Below are 16159 nucleotides of genomic sequence, written 5' to 3'. Positions count from 1 at the left end.
TGATCCGTCGCTTCCTTCGTTGTTCTGGGTTCTTCTCAGGCTCCCGTTTGTGCTGTGATGAAAACACAGGTTCCCATAGTGTCGTAATGGAGGCGCCGTACTTAAACTGTCGTTGCTTTAGAGCCTAGAGGGGTTTAAGAGTAACCTGAGGGGGTTTAATCTGGTGTTTTACTGCCAAGCCAAGGTTTTAATCACACATGTACTGCCCTCTGTAGAGTCACAGGGGATGGGGGTAGGTGCAGAGTGCTTGAACCCAGGGGAAACTGTGACTCTCACATGCTGTATTTAACACTGATGGAGCAAGCTGGAGCCCTGCTCTAGAAATCCATCCTGTGGTGGGTTTGGCCTAGAGATACACCAGTTTTCTTACAGGAAGGAGGAAGTTGAGGTATTTTATAAGTCAGATACACATAAACCTGGTCCAGTCATAAGTCAGGCAGAACTATAGAGGAATAACAGGTTTTCAGTGAAATGGAGAGAAATGGGGGAGACAGCAACAACAAATCCTTCATCTCTTTTCCATGCAGAACAAGGGAGATACTGACTCGGAACAGTGAATATTACTGTGTTTGGGAGCAGCTTAGGTAGATGTGTGAACAACCTGAGGCTTAACCCTCTGGGGTGGAAGGGTGAATTCATACTGTCTAATGGGTGATGGTTGATAAATCTGATAGGAATGTTGGCTGGAACTCACTGTTGCAGTAAATCCTTCGAGTTGGGATCTCTGCCTTTGGGGTTTCCTTTAGTCTTATGGACTTTGGGGTTTGTTTTCCAGAACAACCATTTGCAATCTCTACACGATGCCGCGGATCGGGGAGCCTGTCTGGCTGACGATGATGTCGGGGACACCGGAGAAGAACCAGCTTTGCCATCGCTTCATGAAGGAGTTCACCTTCTTGATGGAAAATGCCTCTAAGAACCAGTATGGTGGATTTCACTCTTTTAAATGACAGCTTTTTTTATGCCTTTTTATTTCAAACCAATTTTTGAATCAGTTCTTAAAATCCGGGTAAATCAAAGATTCCAAAGGCCATCCATAAATACCTCCTTTTTAAACCTGAAGTGAGGTATCCCATTAAACGCCTGCTGCCCCAGCCCTCTGCCTCTTGGTAGAGGCTGAACACTTGAAACATGTCCATAGGAAGCGCGTGATGGGTGTGTATGTCTGGAAGGGGGTGAACATACCTTATGAAATGCATTAATCTGCCTTTCAGAATCAGTTATCATATGATGAGCGAGGTCAGACATCCAGCTAGAGCCGTGGCTGCAACCCTGTCTGACCACAGACTGCTCTTAAACCCGACTTCCACTGAAGGAATGGTGTGTTCCATTGGTGCTCACCTTCCTGCCCTCCGGCCAGAGCCAGGAGCAGTTGTTGGAAATGGAGGCAGAGAATGTTCTTGATAAACTCAGGAGAATCTGATAAATTTACTCTTTTGTCAACACCTCATCCTGCTTCCCCAGGGCATGAACAGAGGAAGTTTGGCTCCATTGAAGTCCTAAAACGAGCACAAACATGTGAAGGTGGAGTGGGAATGGCACTGGAGACCAGCTGGTAGCTCCAGGGGAGCTGCTCTCTGCAGGGTGGGGAAGGGAAGGGGCTGCTTCTCACCATCTTCTAGCCTTGCCACCAATGTCACCTTCTGTGTCCCTGAGTGGGAGGTGACAGTGGTCAGTGCAGTCCTTCTCCTGCCTAAGGGCAATGGGAGAAGCCACAGGGAGCTGTGAGGGGTTCAAAGGTGTTTTCTCCCAATGAGTTCCTGCTGCAGTGGATGTGTTCCTGGGATTAGCCCCTGTGGTCCCTGCCATTCCGAGCCCTTGGTTACATTTCGGTGGTCATTTGTTTGGCTTTATTGCTTTGGTTAAAATGCAGTAAGATTCACACCAATGGAAGCAAGAGGAAAATCAAACCCTGTGTCCTTTTCAAGCCAGTTCTAAATCTCCTTTCCTTCTTTGGCTGCCTCCAGTGAGGAAACAGCTAAATTTAAGATGCAGGTTCTTGATGCTGTACATAAACTATTGAAATAGCTTTATTTTGGGTCTTGGGCACTGGACTTTCCCTCCCTAGCACCTGAACCACTGCAGCAGCTACCAGCACCATCTGTCGGCACATGGGCCTTGGGCTGTGCTTCTGCTCCCTCTTCCTGCCAGGAACAACAGGGATTGGGAACCACAATCTCCCTGCATGGAGCCCAGACCATGCTCTTTCACTGCCATACCTCAGATAGCTCACATTCCTCAGAAAGGTTCTTGCTTTCCTTGCTCAGCTGGTGGATGCTGTTGTGCCAGGGTAAGGACACAACCTCGCTGGCTGGGCTGCCCAGCTTGGGGGGGGTTATTTCTGGAAAGGAGCAGCCACATGTGCTTAAATCGCTTGACACGTAGATGAAAGAATGCAGCACCCAGTTATTGTATAGGTTTGGTAGCAGCAGCCTTCCTCCTCTTCAGTAGTCACAGATCTTAAGGGTTTGGGATCTCCTTCCTGGAGGACCAAGGCCACACGGTGCTACTGTTGCCTTGCAGCGAACCAAAGTAAGTTGGTTTTCAGGTGTTGTACAGCACAAAGCTTGCAGAATAGGAACTCTCAGATAACTGCCAACCAGAGGGGCTGAGATGCCACAAGTTTAAAAGGTTTTCTTTTACTTTAAATGCTCTCAAAAAGAGCTTTGCAGGCTGGGAGGGAAGGTGCAGCCCTCCCTTCTCTCCTCAAAGATCCAGGACCCAAAGGGATGATGTCTGCCAACTCTGTTGGGTTGTTTCTGCAGTCCTTGATCCATACAGCATGCTGTCAGTTTGACATCCTGAGTGTGTACCTGGAATACCATGATGTTGGACGTTGTGCTTTCAGGTTTTTACCGGCTTTGCTGACTGCTGTCCTGACAAACCACCTGGCCTGGGTCCCCACCGTCATGCCCAACGGCCAGCCGCCCATCAGGATCTTCCTGGAGAAGCATTCTTCCCAGAGCGTGGACATGCTGGCCAAAACTCATCCCTACAACCCACTGTGGGCACAGCTCGGTAGGTGACAAACTCCTCCAAACCCCCAACAGCTTCACATCACGCATGGTACGTGGTGGGTTTCGTGGATGCTTGTTCCTTCCCCCCAGAGTTAATTCTTTAGATCCAAAAGGAGACAGAAGTGTGGATTTCAAGCTATGTCTCACTTTGGTTTTTATATGTGCTTTAATTTCTTAAGGCATTATAAATTATAAAATGGCAGCCAAAAAGTCATCTATGGCAGTTCTCTTAAAGGTGATGATGAGGGATTCCACTCCTCTGGTCCTCCCTCTATAAGGAAAATCACTTTATCTTTTGGGAATGCTGCTGTCAGTAAGCCTGGTTCTGGAAAAAACAAATTAAGGAATCCATCTTCTGATAAGACATGAACATGGTCTCAATACAACAGGCAAATGAGTGACACAGTGCAGGAAATCATGACTAGCAAGCCACTAGGTCAGGTCTCAAGCCTCAGTTGAGTGGGTAGCTGGTCACAGTGTCTTCTGATTGCTGAGTACTAGGGATGAGTGAGCTTCCCACTCTCTGGTCAGATTGTCCTGCTCTGCACACAAACTGTGATGGAATTTGGTTAGACAAGGGAAAGGAAAGTTGTGCAAGGTTGCCCTATTGTGGTATAGGCAGGAATGGCCAGGGAGTTGGCAAGAAGACTTGATTTCAGCACTCGTGGGACTCAGGGGATACGCTCTGGTTAGGCTGGCCTTCAGGGCCTCTTGGAGCCCTTGTTCCCTCATCCCTGCATTCATGCAGTGCCCTTGTACTTCTGGAACAACACATGCACAGGCACTTCCCCATGTGAATCTGGTGTACAGTCAAAGCAACCCATCCAACCCATAGCAGAGCTCCAGGGGAGCGAAGGGAAGGAGGTTGGCTTCAGCTTTGCACCCACCACTGTCACTTTTGCCCTCGCTCTTGGCATAGGCTTGTTCCTCCTTAGCGCTTTCTCATTGTGGGTAAGAGTTCAGCCCAGTTTCCAGACTATCCAGGGTAATTCAGAGCAGATGCCTCCTGTCGCCCATGGCTATATAAGGAGCCCAGGAGATGAGCCTCCAAAGCTAGGCACTGAAGTTAGGTGCTGCGAATGCTCCCTAACGCGGGAGATCAGATGTCTCCCTGACCAGTGTGTCACCTTACATACGATACCAACAGCATCTTTGGGATTCTCTGTATTGAAAACAAAATACTAGCCTGGCTGGCATCACTCTTCTGCTTTGGTGTTTTCCTGTTGTAGACCTGGCCATTGAAAACTGGCTGCAGTGATTGTCTGGTAGAAGAATAATTCATTTTAAAGATGCAAAATAATTGTCTCTTTCCTGTTCTAGGTGACCTGTATGGAGCTATAGGATCACCTGTGAGATTAGCAAAAACAGTTGTGGTTGGCAAAAGGCATGACCTGGTACAGAGGTTGCTTTATTTCCTTACTTACTTCATCAGATGCTCTGAGCTTCAAGAGACTCATCTGCTAGAAAATGGGGAAGATGAAGCCATTGTCATGCCCGGAACTGTTATAACAACCACGCTGGAGAAAGGAGAAGTCGAGGAATCTGAGTATGTGCTTGTCACAATGCACAAGAACAGGGGTAACCTGCTACCAACGGAGTCTGAAGAGACGAGAACTCCCAACTGCAGCTGTAAATACTGCAAGTGCCCCATCTCCCTCGCGCAGAACATAGAAGGTGTTTCACAGCAAGAGAGAGAAGACACACAAAGCACTCCTAAGGTAGAGCTGGAAACGTCCTCGGATGAGAACAGAACTCTTGTTCCTGACGACTGCCAGGAGGATGCTGTTGATGGGAAGCAGCCGCGGCCCTGCCTGGACGCAAAACTGGAGAGCGTGGTGTGCACAGGGTCAGCTTCAGCAGAGAAGCGTGTAGGGACGGAGCCTGGTTTGGAGCCAGGGGCAGACGTGTGGAGGAAGGACGAGGCGCTGGAAGCGGGCAGCCAGGCGGGTGGTGGAACGCGGTCACCCGGCATCGCGGTGGAGAAGAAACCCCCGGATAAGCTCTTCTGCAAGGCGTTCCCCTGTGGCGCTGCCGAGGCTCAGACAAAGGTGACGTTCCTCATCGGAGATTCCATGTCACCCGACTCGGACATCGAGCTCAGGAGCCAGGCGGTGGCAGAGCAGATCGCTAGGCATCACAGCGCGCCGGCGCCAGCGGAAGGAGCGCCTGCTGATCAGAACTGTGAAGCTAAACAAGCTGTTGAGGACCAAAACAGGGACTGTGGGACAGCCGAACCCTTTCCTCCGGTTGCGAGCGAGCATCCGAGCTGGAACCCAAACCCATACAACGCCGAGAGCATGAGTCTGTTCGATGAATACTTCACTGATGACAGTGCAGTTGAGACCCGGACTGCTGACGATATTCCAGGGCAGGCAGCTCCAGACCTCCTTGCTCACAACAGTAGCTTAGAGTTCTCTAAAAAGCTCGGTGCAAAGAGTAGCAAACCACCGAGTGAGTTTTGTAAGTTCATGGACTCCGTCCGACAGGAGACCTACAAAAACTGCTTCAACGAGCAGGACCAAAGAGAGAAAATCTCTATTTGCGTCCCCCATGGGGACAGGGAAAACGTAGAGAAAAAGGTGGCCCCGGGAATTGACTGGGACATTCCAAGAAATGAGAGTTCGGATAGTGCCCTGGGTGACAGCGAGAGCGAGGACACAGGCCATGATCTAGCGAGGCTAAGCGGGAACTATTACGGAGGAGAGCAGGAAGACTGGGCAGAAGAGTACGAGATTCCCTTCCCTGGGTAAGTAGCGTTCGGCAGTAATGGAGCCTAAAACAGAGCAGAGCCTCTTCTCGTGTCACATGTTTGGAGGAATGCAAGCTGAACTTGGCATCAGAGGTTGGAAAAGTGTCTCTTGAGCTCGCTGGTTGTAAAGAACATAGAGCGATCAGTGGTGTGGAAAAAAGTACTAACTGTGCACCGAGACCTCGGCCTGTGTCCTCTCCCTCCACAATGGGCTGGTGGCAGAAGCTGACTCCAGGCTCTTCCTTGTTAGAAAGTGCTTGTATAGAGGTTAGAAGAGATGCTAGAAGTGAAAACGCAGCCTCTCTGCCAGCTGCATTTGTTGTTTACTGTTGCCCGTCTCTTTGCTGTGCCTTTCCTGCAGGTCAAAACTAGTTGAAGTGAACTCTGTCCAGCCCAGTATTGCCAATTTCGGAAGATCCTTACTAGGTGGCTACTGCTCCTCTTACGTTCCCGACTTTGTTTTGCAAGGCATCGGAAGCGATGAGAAGCTGAGGCACTGTTTGGTGTCAGATTTGTCTCATGCTGTGCAGGTAATTAGGCTATATTTGGTAAATGTCTCTGTCGCAGTAGGGAAAGGCAAATGTTTGTGAATGCACAAACCTGCTGCAAGGGGAAATATTTACTGTCGCAGCTCGCTCCAGTCCCAGGTCACCAATTTCGTCTAATCCCTCATTAACACCTGGAAAACAAGGGTATTTTCCCTGTGGATCTGGGGCACAGATTCCCACTGGAACCAGCTGAGGGACTTGTGCCCTCAGGAAGATGGATCTCTGCTCTGAGCCACCATCATCTCCTGTAGGCACTGATGGCTGTGGCCCACAGGGTGCAATGATGTTAGACAAGACCAAGGGCTGAGGTTGCTGTGCATCCCTTCCCAGGCATGGGGGTCCTGCTGCAGTGGTCATGCAGGAGCTCCCTTTGCTCCCTCCTTTCCTCAGGCTATCACTGAAAAGCATGATCCTGCTCCCCTCTGGTTTATTCCCAAGGGGATGAGGAAGGAGCCAGACACAGCATAGGGAGCAGGCAGTCCACTGAGAGGCTCTGAGCATCCCCTTCTTCCACACCTCTCCAGTTAAGATGTGCATCACGTCCCTCACATTAGTGTCCCCTTTCCTTGTGCCCAGCCCTGCAGGGGCTGAGTTTCACTCCCTGCGTGCTTGCATTTAAGCCATGTGTGAAGTGTAACTGAACTTCAGGCAACAGAAGCAGCAGTGTGAGGTAGCCATGAAACAGATGTGTCTGAAATACAACCTAACCGTGGTGTGTGTCCATCAGGAGACTTGGGAAGAGATTGAGAGGCTATGAAAGGGCTGGGCAAGATTTTATGTGCTTCTCTTAAAGGAAGATAGTAACTGCATCCTAGCGCTGTGGACGTCCCTGGGGCGCTTTGGAAGGAGATGCTCCCCAACAGTCCAGCCCCAAAACGCACGGGGGAAGGACAGCGGGTTCCAAATGCTGCCTCTGAAACCTCCCTGGCTGGGAGCAGTGGAGGAGCTGGTGCAGGCTTGGCTCCGGACTCCCTCTGCTGGCCTTCTCGACACGGGAATGCTGCCACAACCAGGAGTAAACCGGATCTGTTCACACTGCCTCTATGAGCAGCAAGCTGGGGCTTGGGTACTTTGCGTTTTAGGGGTTTAAGATACACTTTAGAGATGTCAGAGCTCTTTATATCCGATATCAAAAGATACAGTTGTCAGCCAGCGACACACATCCAAGCCTGGAAGAAAATGTAAACCAGCAACTATCCTGCTAAAGCTGTGCCTTGCTTACAGTAACACTCTGATTTTAATAGCTGCAGCACAGTGTTAGCAGATGTTCCTGTGTTACAGACAAAGCAGTGCCTGGGATGCCATCCCTGCTCGCCAGGATGTTGTTATCCGTGTTATCCACAGCTCAGCTGTGGTTGTTATCCTCAGTGTTCTGCGTGGTCCCTTGTCATCCTCGGGTCTCTGCTATTCCTGTTTTGTTTCTAGCATCCCGTGCTGGATGAGCCGATCGCGGAAGCCGTCTGCATCATTGCAGACACGGACAAATGGACGGTGCAAGTGGCCAGTAGCCAGAGGCGAATGATTGACAACAAGCTGGGGAAGGAGGTGTTAGTGTCGAGTCTTGTCTCCAACCTGCTGCATTCCACTCTTCAGCTGTACAAGCATAATTTATCTCCAAACTTTGTAAGTATGAGGAGCGATGGAGAGGGCAGTGCTTTGAAGGCATCCTTTCACTGCATGGCTTCAGAGGCTGTGAGCTTCTGCCTGGTTGATGTAAGCCAGAGCCACAGTTGCAGTAGCCAGCGCATCCCCTGACAGAGCTGTTTGAGCTGCCCGTTTAAACCCTGCTCTGTAATCAAGGCAGCTGTCTCATTAATTCCGATTTAACATGCAATCAAAGGCTTCTGCTCAAAAGTAAGAGTCTTGTCAGTGAGTACCTTAGTAATTATTCTCCTAGACACAGCCACAGGAAGGCAGTAGGTGTTTGGGGTCTGTGCTGTGTGGGTGCAGTTTGGATGCAGCGCTGTTCTCTCTCCCTGACGCAACTCTCTTTGCTTTCTAGTGTGTAATGCACCTGGAGGACCGGCTGCAGGAGCTCTACTTCAAAAGCAAGATGCTGTCCGAGTATCTGAAGGGCCAGATGAGGGTTCACGTGAAGGAGCTGGGCGTGGTGCTGGGGTAGGATCACAAATCCCTCCGAGCAGTGCTGCCGCGGGTTTCCTGGTGCCACATCCTCCTCCTGGGCTTGTTCTAAGCACAGAAAATGGATTCCTAAAGGGGAATGGATTTCCCATAGAAACCCATGGCCACGGGCTTCTCCTTAGCCATTGCTTGATCCCGAGGATCCCCCAGCCTTTCTCTCTTCCCTCCGGGCAGGAAGGTGGGCTCAGCACTCCAGAGCTTATCAGACTCTTTGCTTACTTAAGTCAGTCATCACTGAACAACGTGGGGCACCTGATTGCTCCAGGTTGACTTTCCCTACATGGCAGAAAACTCCCCGTGTCATGTAAGGCACATAATGCCTCTCTGTGGGTGCGGGGCAGAGGCAGAGGAGCTATTTAAGGGGTGTTTATAGGAAAGCTCTGAATAGCTTTTTATGCAGAGGAGCCACAGGGTGAGCAGGAAGGCACACGGAGCACATGTGGAGCTGGAGATGGGGAGCAGCTGCAGTGGGTGAGCTCCAGCACTGTGCCAGGGCTGCCTTGGTAGTTGCTGCAGTAGTTCAGCCTAATCCTCGGCTCCTGTGCATTGTCCCCCAGTTACTGCTCCTTTGCGTGGGGGGCAGGAGGGAATCTGCTGTTCTCCTCCTTCCATTTGCCTTCTCACCAGTTTGTTGGCCCTGTTTAAAAGAAGCCAGGAGCTGCGCAGTGCGGAGCGGTCGCTCCTCAGCATGAACAACACGAGGATACAGGGGGGCAGAGCAGCAATGTGGAGGCTGCAGTGTGTAACCCGGCTGGCAGGGCTGCCTTAGGAGGGAAGCTCAGTGGGATTTAGTTTTCCAGTGTCCCTCTCGGAGCTGGGCATGCTCATGGCCCAGGCAAAGGCTGGGGCTGGAGCACAGTGACCGACGTGCGTTTCGGGTTGGATTAAATGCGACTCTTCTGCTTCCTTTTAGGATTGAATCCAGCGACCTCCCTTTGCTGGCAGCTGTAGCAAGCACTCACTCTCCCTACGTTGCCCAGATACTACTTTAAAATACCAGAGGCCGTAGATGTTGACTTTTTTCCTCCCCCTCTGGAAACAAAGTGGAAGAAGACAACTTGTTCTGGCTCCTTTCTCTTTGAAGCCATTAAAACAAACTGCTCGTTGAGCTGCAGCACCTCCATATATGACTGCACGTTGTGCAAACACTTGGAGGCTTTTCCTCTCCCGCTTGGTCGTTTATAAAGAAGGATAAAGAAAGGAAAACAGAGCGAGCCGGGGACTTCAGCCACAGACAGGAGAGGAAGATCTGCGGTTTTTAGCAGCTTCTGCCACCACGGCCAAGTGTAACTCAGATGGGGGACGTGAGGAAGAGCTGCTTTGAGGAATACGTGATGCTGTCGCTGGTTATGGACTTACCGAGGGGACACAGCAGCTGCCGGCAGCCCGAGGAGGAGCTCCTTCAGTCTCTAACTCTCAAGCTGCAATGAGTTGTAAACAACTTCTCCTTTTCCATGTCATGGTCCAGGTCTGGGCTCTTCCCTGAGGAAGAACGGGGGGGACGAGGGGGGGTGTTTTGTAAAAAGCTCATTCATGACACTCAGCTCCAAGGTTAATTTATGATCTTTCTCCTGGGGAGAGGGAATAGCTGGGGGGGGGGGGGGGGGGGAGGAGGAAGAGGAGGCCAACAGCGATGGAGGTTCTCTTTCTTGGCTGGGTGTTGTAACCAGTATTAAATGTTTCTAACGTGTCAATGTTGCTTTATACCAAGTGATGCTTTTCTTCCACAACGTAATCAGAATGTTTAAAGGAAAAAATCATCTCTAAGGGAGCGTTGGCTGCGGTTTGCCCACAGGCCCCAGGTGACTCTTTACCTCTTAACTTTTTTATGGTCTCTAATATTCTTGCAACATCATCTTCTTTTTACAGCAGTCAGTCAGCTATTGAAGTGATGAACTAGAAACAATTGTACCAAAGCAGTGGGGAAGAAACAGATAGACTATTACTACCCTTAAATTGCTCAGGTAACGAATTGCTCTGTTTTTTAAAGCCATTCTGCAAAACCAGGACGTTGCTTACACCACAGTGCAGTAACACCAGGTTATTTCTGGACAGATGCACCCCTCGATGCAGATGACTCTAATCCCTTTTCTACTCACTTGTGTAATTACCAGCAGGAAATGTTGTTTATTTTATTCTCAGCATTTCTCCTTTCCTCAGCCATCGCTGTTTTGTCATTGTATATACAACAGTTGTACGAATAGCTGATGGACCCAGCCTGCTGTAAGTAATGTAAATATACAGTGGTAGGTGGATTATGTTTTCAAAGGCTCTACTACCTCAGTTTAACTGGACACTTCATTAGAGGCTTTTCTTTGCGTATTTGTCCTGGCAGCCAGTTCATGTTGCTGGGGTTTAGGTTCTGTACCCACCCCTGACGTGCAGTAGGTTGGAAGCCATGGGTTAGCCGCACACGTAGGAGATATGTGCTCACATGGTCGCTGAACTCTATAAACAGCTCTATAAATATGTCCCTCTGTAATCACCCATTCAATAGTGTAGCACGCCTGCTATTGTTCGAGGAGGTATTTGAAATACAAAATCTATTTTAACCATTTGATAAACTCGAAAACAATAGGAGAGATCCCGGCCCCAGCGCTGCCTCCTCCCTTCCTCCCTGCGCCAGGATTCCAGTACTACTTAAAGCTGTAACTTCAGACTCTGTCCCAGGGAAGATCCACATGGAAAACCCATGGCCCTTTCCATGTAGGACTGAGTCCCCCTTAGTAACTCAAACCTTAATATAGGCAGTGGCACTGGGAGCATTTTTGTATATAAAATCTAACACTGACTGCTGCAGGGAAGAACCTTGTTTTTAATATGTGATCCAAGGATGTTTCTCCCCTATTCTTCAAATGTCCTTCCTTCACCACACTGTTACTTTACATCTGGCTTTTGGAATGAGCACAGAACATAGGGGCCCAGTTGTGTAAACCCATTCTTTACGAAATACAGCATTGAGCTCAGCACGGGGATGTTGAACTCTCTGCTGTGCTCGGTTCTAGAGCCAGGAGTTATACACAGACATGCAATTGTAACCTGGAGGTGTCAGCATGGGCCTGGCTCTGGAATCTCTGCCCCTGCCTCTGCGTGGTTCCTCATGTGGCTTCATCCACAGCACATCCCCTAATAGATGGACAACCCCCCGGACCATGCTTATAAGGAAGATACCACATCCTCCTCCCTTTAACCATGATCAGGCGAGTTGTTGGCATTGCTGATGTGGATTTGACTCTCTCAAATGGCCCTTGCACAGCCTGAAATCAGTATTAACTTGAGAAGAAGGTGTTGATTTGGTGGTGTCCTTCCCTGCTGTGCCCTGCCTGACAGGACCCCTCAGCATTGTCCCAGTGGAGGGGCCATGGATGTGGCCTCCTCATTCTCCTCCTGAGGAGCACATTGGTCCCAACTCATCCCAAACCCTGTGTGATGGGATGTTTTCCCATAGGTGAACTTTGAGGGTGCATGAACAACACGGTACGAATGTCTGTGTGTTAAACACCACGAAAAGGGATCTTCTGCAGGACTCCATTAAAGTGTATTGCGATGGTTTTATGTGAATAGAAAACTAATGTTTGATTTCTTCTGTTTCCACTATTACCCATCTCCATTAACATGTCTTAATTTCCTGGCTGAAAACTAAGTGTACTAAGGCACGCGGCTGAGCAAAGTTGTTGTTGTTGCAATTGGCCAACACTGGGCTGCTAAGAACAAACCCTATTTAAAAGAAAGGATTTTCCACCTCGCGGGTGTTTTCCCTGTTAGTTGTTAGAGATGTTTTTTGTTTTTTTTTTTTGCTTTCTCTAAATTATTTAGACGGTGGTACTTGTAAAATGCTGGGTAAAATGTACATACTTGTTCTCTCTTCTGGTTTTGTATATATTTCCCAAGATGTGCACTTGTATTATAATAACCATTCCCAATTTTAGGGGAAATTTGTGCAATAAATACAGTATGTCGATTTACTTTGGTGCACTCGGTGTCTGGTTTGTACACAAGTAGTAGGAGGGCGGTGGTGAGTGTGCAAACTACGACCATCCCCAGCTTCGCTCTCCCGTCCCTTCGGTGCACACCTCCTGCTACTTAGGGGTGCTGCAGCCGGTGACTTTGGGGTCTCTTGAGGAATTAATCATTTCAAATGGGAATCTGTGGTTGAATTTGCCGCCCCTTCAGTTGTGAATGTTGCTGGCCACAGCAAAAGCAGCAGGAAGACAGAAGATGGTCCTGACCCTCTGGAGGATGCTTGACTTTGCATGGGGGGCACAGATGAAGCTGTGGTCCTGGCATGGGTCTGTGTGGTCACCTCAAAGCAGTTTGTCTCACTAGTCGAGTGTTTGCAGTTCCTCTCCTACAAGGTACCGTGTTTGTGCCCTTTGCACAGTCACAATCCCTTTCCTGTCTTTGTCTCCCAGGAATGAAGAAGTCTTCATAAGGTTTATGAATACAAGTTCAAGTTACGATAGAGGGCTGTCAAGGAAAGAGAAGCAGTAATCATACAACAGGAAGAAGAATTAACTTGGGAAGACATAGCAGAGCGTATGTATGATGGCTTTTAGGGCATTCGATTAATCCAGGTCCTGTATTCTTGAAAAGGGCATAAAAAAGAGCAAAAGATGGGAGACTGTGGCCTGAAGTACCTGCATCCTCTGTTCTCGATGAGTGGCTCATCCTCAGTGGATGTTGTAGGAGAGGAAGGGAGCTGCTGTGTCGGGATACTGGGATACGGGGTGCACCCGTGTGTGCTGCTGTCAGAGCCCTGCAGTGGAGGATGGAGGATCTGTGTTACCAGAGTAGATGGTCATGAGGTGTCCTCTTGATGGGGCAGGCACGAGGTTGGTTCATGATCATGTGTCTCTGGGCGGTGTTTGCCAAGGGTTGCTGTTAGCAGCAGAATGCCTGCAGCATCCAATGGCAGAGCAGGGGTTGGAAATGGATGAGCTTTAAGGTCCCTTCAACCCAAACTGTTCTGTGACTCCATGAAACACAGACGGATGCGGAGGCACTGGCATCATTCCTAACCAGCAGCACAGGGCTTGGCTGCAGGCTGGGTCTCCCACAGGTCCTCTGCTGCCCTACAGCCCATCCTCTCCTAGGGAGCACAGTGGCAGCAGGAAGCACGTTACTCCCATGTCTGTTTATTTGCATTACCAGAACCATTTGTGCAGTGGCAGAATTCGCTTCCTGAACCTCTGCCTGTTCCAGCTGCTGCTCCCAGCTGGAGCTGAGCACATCTGCTCCGAGCGTGGGGAGCCACCGCCCGAGCTCCTGCCTTCAGCCGCACTCGGCACCAGCCACAGTGGGGCACGAGGAGCTCTTGATGCCCATCACTGGTAATCACTGCACAGGAGGAAGGAGAGGACAGTCAGTAGCTGGTCCTGTGGTTCAGGGCATTGCTACCTGAGTATCGTCACACTTGTGCTGTGGTGAGGCACTCGGCAGCTCCCCTTGCGTGGCCACCTCTGCTGCAAGATCCTATTTGCTGAAGGAGCTCAGAGGCTCCTTCCCCAGGCTCTGCCCTTCCTCTGCCCGGTACCTGTTGCTCAAGGCCTAGGTTTGAGCAATGCCCATGGTGGCTGGGCTGCGGGCAGGGCAGGTTGTGCCTGTGGGTCTGGATGGTTGTTTCAGGGCCAGGTTTCCACCAGAGCTCCACGCCAGAGCCCTGTGATACCATCTCGGCATCTGTTTGGGTGCTCAGCCACCACCGAGGGTGAGGAACCTGCCCCAGGGCAGAGATGTGCTGCCGATCAGCACCCATGAGGCACCCTGGACCAGCGACAGGTCATTATTGCACCATACCAGAGGAAGGGCTTGGGCTGGAGGTTGGTCCCGGGTTTTGGGAGCAGCACAGGAGATAAGCAGATGCCTTTTCCTGTGACACAGATGCCCTGATGTGCCCCATCTCCAGCCAGGGAGCAGAGCTCCAGTCCAGGGGCTCAAACACCTTTGTGCTTTGTTTGCTGCTGTTTTCCTTAAGGAGCTGCCTCCATTGGCAGCAGTTTCTCTGTAGATGTTTCTTCTCAGAGATGAAGTTACAGACCAAGAAGTCTTCACCTTTCTTTACCTTGGGGTGCGGGTGGCCGGAGGGAAGCATCCTGCCGTGGCTTATCCTCTTCCCATTACAAAATGAGAACCTTGCGTGAGCCGCTTCCTACAAAGCTTTTCCTTCTTCCTGATCTCCTCAACGCATGTTCTGGTGCCGCTGGTAGGACAGACCCAGCTGGAAAACCGCTGAGGAACTGGGAGCTGCAGCCACGTCCTGCTGTGCGCATCGTGTGCGGCTCTGCTGTGCCGCAGCAGAGGCAGGGCTGCTCTCACTGCTGTTTCCTCCTCGAGGAGGACAGGCTGAAGCCGCAGCTCCGCGACACGTATGTGTTGCGTGTGGCAGCGCTGGGTGGCAGAGCTGATGGTGGAGTTTGACCCAGGAAAACAAGGGTTTTCCATGAGCAGCACAGGAAATGAAAGCGGTTTCTGACGGAAGGGTGTGAGAAAGATGGGAGCAAGCGCTCCCTTGAGAAATGAACATCCTGCTTCCTAAAGGCAAAGTGTTTCAGTGTTCTTGAGGAATAGAATGGGTTTATAGAAACCTGGAGAGGGGCTTTGGCCAAGGGCCTGCAGGGACAGGCCAAGGGGAATGGCTTTAACCTGCCAGAGGGGAGACTGAGCTGAGCTCTTAGGCAGAAGCTCTTCCCTGGGAGGGTGCTGAGGCGCTGGCACAGGGTGCCCAGAGAAGCTGTGGCTGCCCCATCCCTGGCAGTGCTCAAGGCCAGGTTGGACACAGGGGCTTGGAGCAAGCTGCTCTAGTGGAAGGTGTCCCTGCCCGTGGCAGGGGTTGGAGCTGGAGGAGCTTTGAGGTCCCTTCAACCCAAACCAGGCTGGGATTTTATGTCACCAAAAGAAAAGCAGTTTGTGAACAGCGCAGAGCCAGCACAGAGGCAGCAGAGAGAGAACATGGAGACAAAGCCCGAGTCTCTACAGGGGTGATGATGGCAAGTCGCTTGGATGGCTCCAGTGCTGAGACTGGACCACTGATGGTGGTCTCCTGAGCAAACACCCTCATTCAGAGGCTCTGGTGCAGGGACTGGGACAGGTCCCGGTGCTACAGAGGCGTTTGTGAATGGTGGCTCTTGGAGAGGGGACAAATGGGTTTGTGCGCTCGGTTTTCCTGCTGGAGACGCTTTTCCCTCTGGAGAACCTCGCAGCGTTTGCGACGCTTACATTCAGCAATTCTTCTCTAATTACTTCCAAATTACAGCCACCAGCAATTATATTTTTCAATAGCTGATTGAGTGCTCTGAATCCTAAGAAATTAACTCCCCGATTTTCAAGGACTCCATTTATTAATAGCAGCCATAAGTAGAAATCTTGGCTAATTTTGATCACTACCCAAAGAGCAGAAAGAATGAGGGCTCCTGTTTGCATGTATTAACAATGGGACTGATAAAATTTGCTGGAGACCTTCTTGGGGAACAAGATAATTACAGCTGTGTGGTTTGTGCAGCAATAATTAATGCTCGTGGGCTTTATTCTCCAGGCTTGTTTTCCTTGTGCAGCTCCAACAGTTGAAGTCTTGATGTCTGTCGTTTCACACAACATTGTTCCGGGGCTGGTTATGCTGTAAAAGCCATCAGCCTGGAGGCACACACAGCCTAAATCTCCAAATCATTGCTTAAATCATAGGGTACTGCAAAGCAGGCTCTTCCTAT

At 50.2% G+C, this 16159-nt stretch overlaps 1 protein-coding gene across 3 annotated transcripts in view; it reads left to right on the top strand.

Annotated features, from left to right (window-relative positions):
• The window catches only part of FNIP1 (folliculin interacting protein 1), a 67027-nt gene extending 54606 nt beyond the window's left edge, over nucleotides 1–12421 (top strand). For all 3 annotated transcript variants that reach the window (XM_061457078.1, XM_061457076.1, XM_061457077.1), the window contains 7 exons: nucleotides 776–922; nucleotides 2849–3018; nucleotides 4338–5763; nucleotides 6128–6296; nucleotides 7740–7937; nucleotides 8317–8432; nucleotides 9370–12421. In XM_061457078.1, the coding sequence (XP_061313062.1) occupies nucleotides 776–922; nucleotides 2849–3018; nucleotides 4338–5763; nucleotides 6128–6296; nucleotides 7740–7937; nucleotides 8317–8432; nucleotides 9370–9448 (2305 nt within the window). In that variant the 3' untranslated portion in view covers nucleotides 9449–12421. The remainder of the gene's footprint in view (nucleotides 1–775; nucleotides 923–2848; nucleotides 3019–4337; nucleotides 5764–6127; nucleotides 6297–7739; nucleotides 7938–8316; nucleotides 8433–9369) is intronic.
• Nucleotides 12422–16159: the final 3738 nt, after the last annotated feature.

This window comes from Pezoporus flaviventris, unplaced genomic scaffold, assembly GCF_033815535.1.
Source record: "Pezoporus flaviventris isolate CSIRO_AGI_PZ_B2104156 unplaced genomic scaffold, CSIRO_AGI_Pfla_v1 ptg000023l, whole genome shotgun sequence".
NCBI classification, from domain to species: Eukaryota; Metazoa; Chordata; class Aves; order Psittaciformes; family Psittacidae; genus Pezoporus; species Pezoporus flaviventris.
Note: the sequence above shows the minus strand (reverse complement) of the source record. Positions and strands in the feature narration are given on the sequence as shown.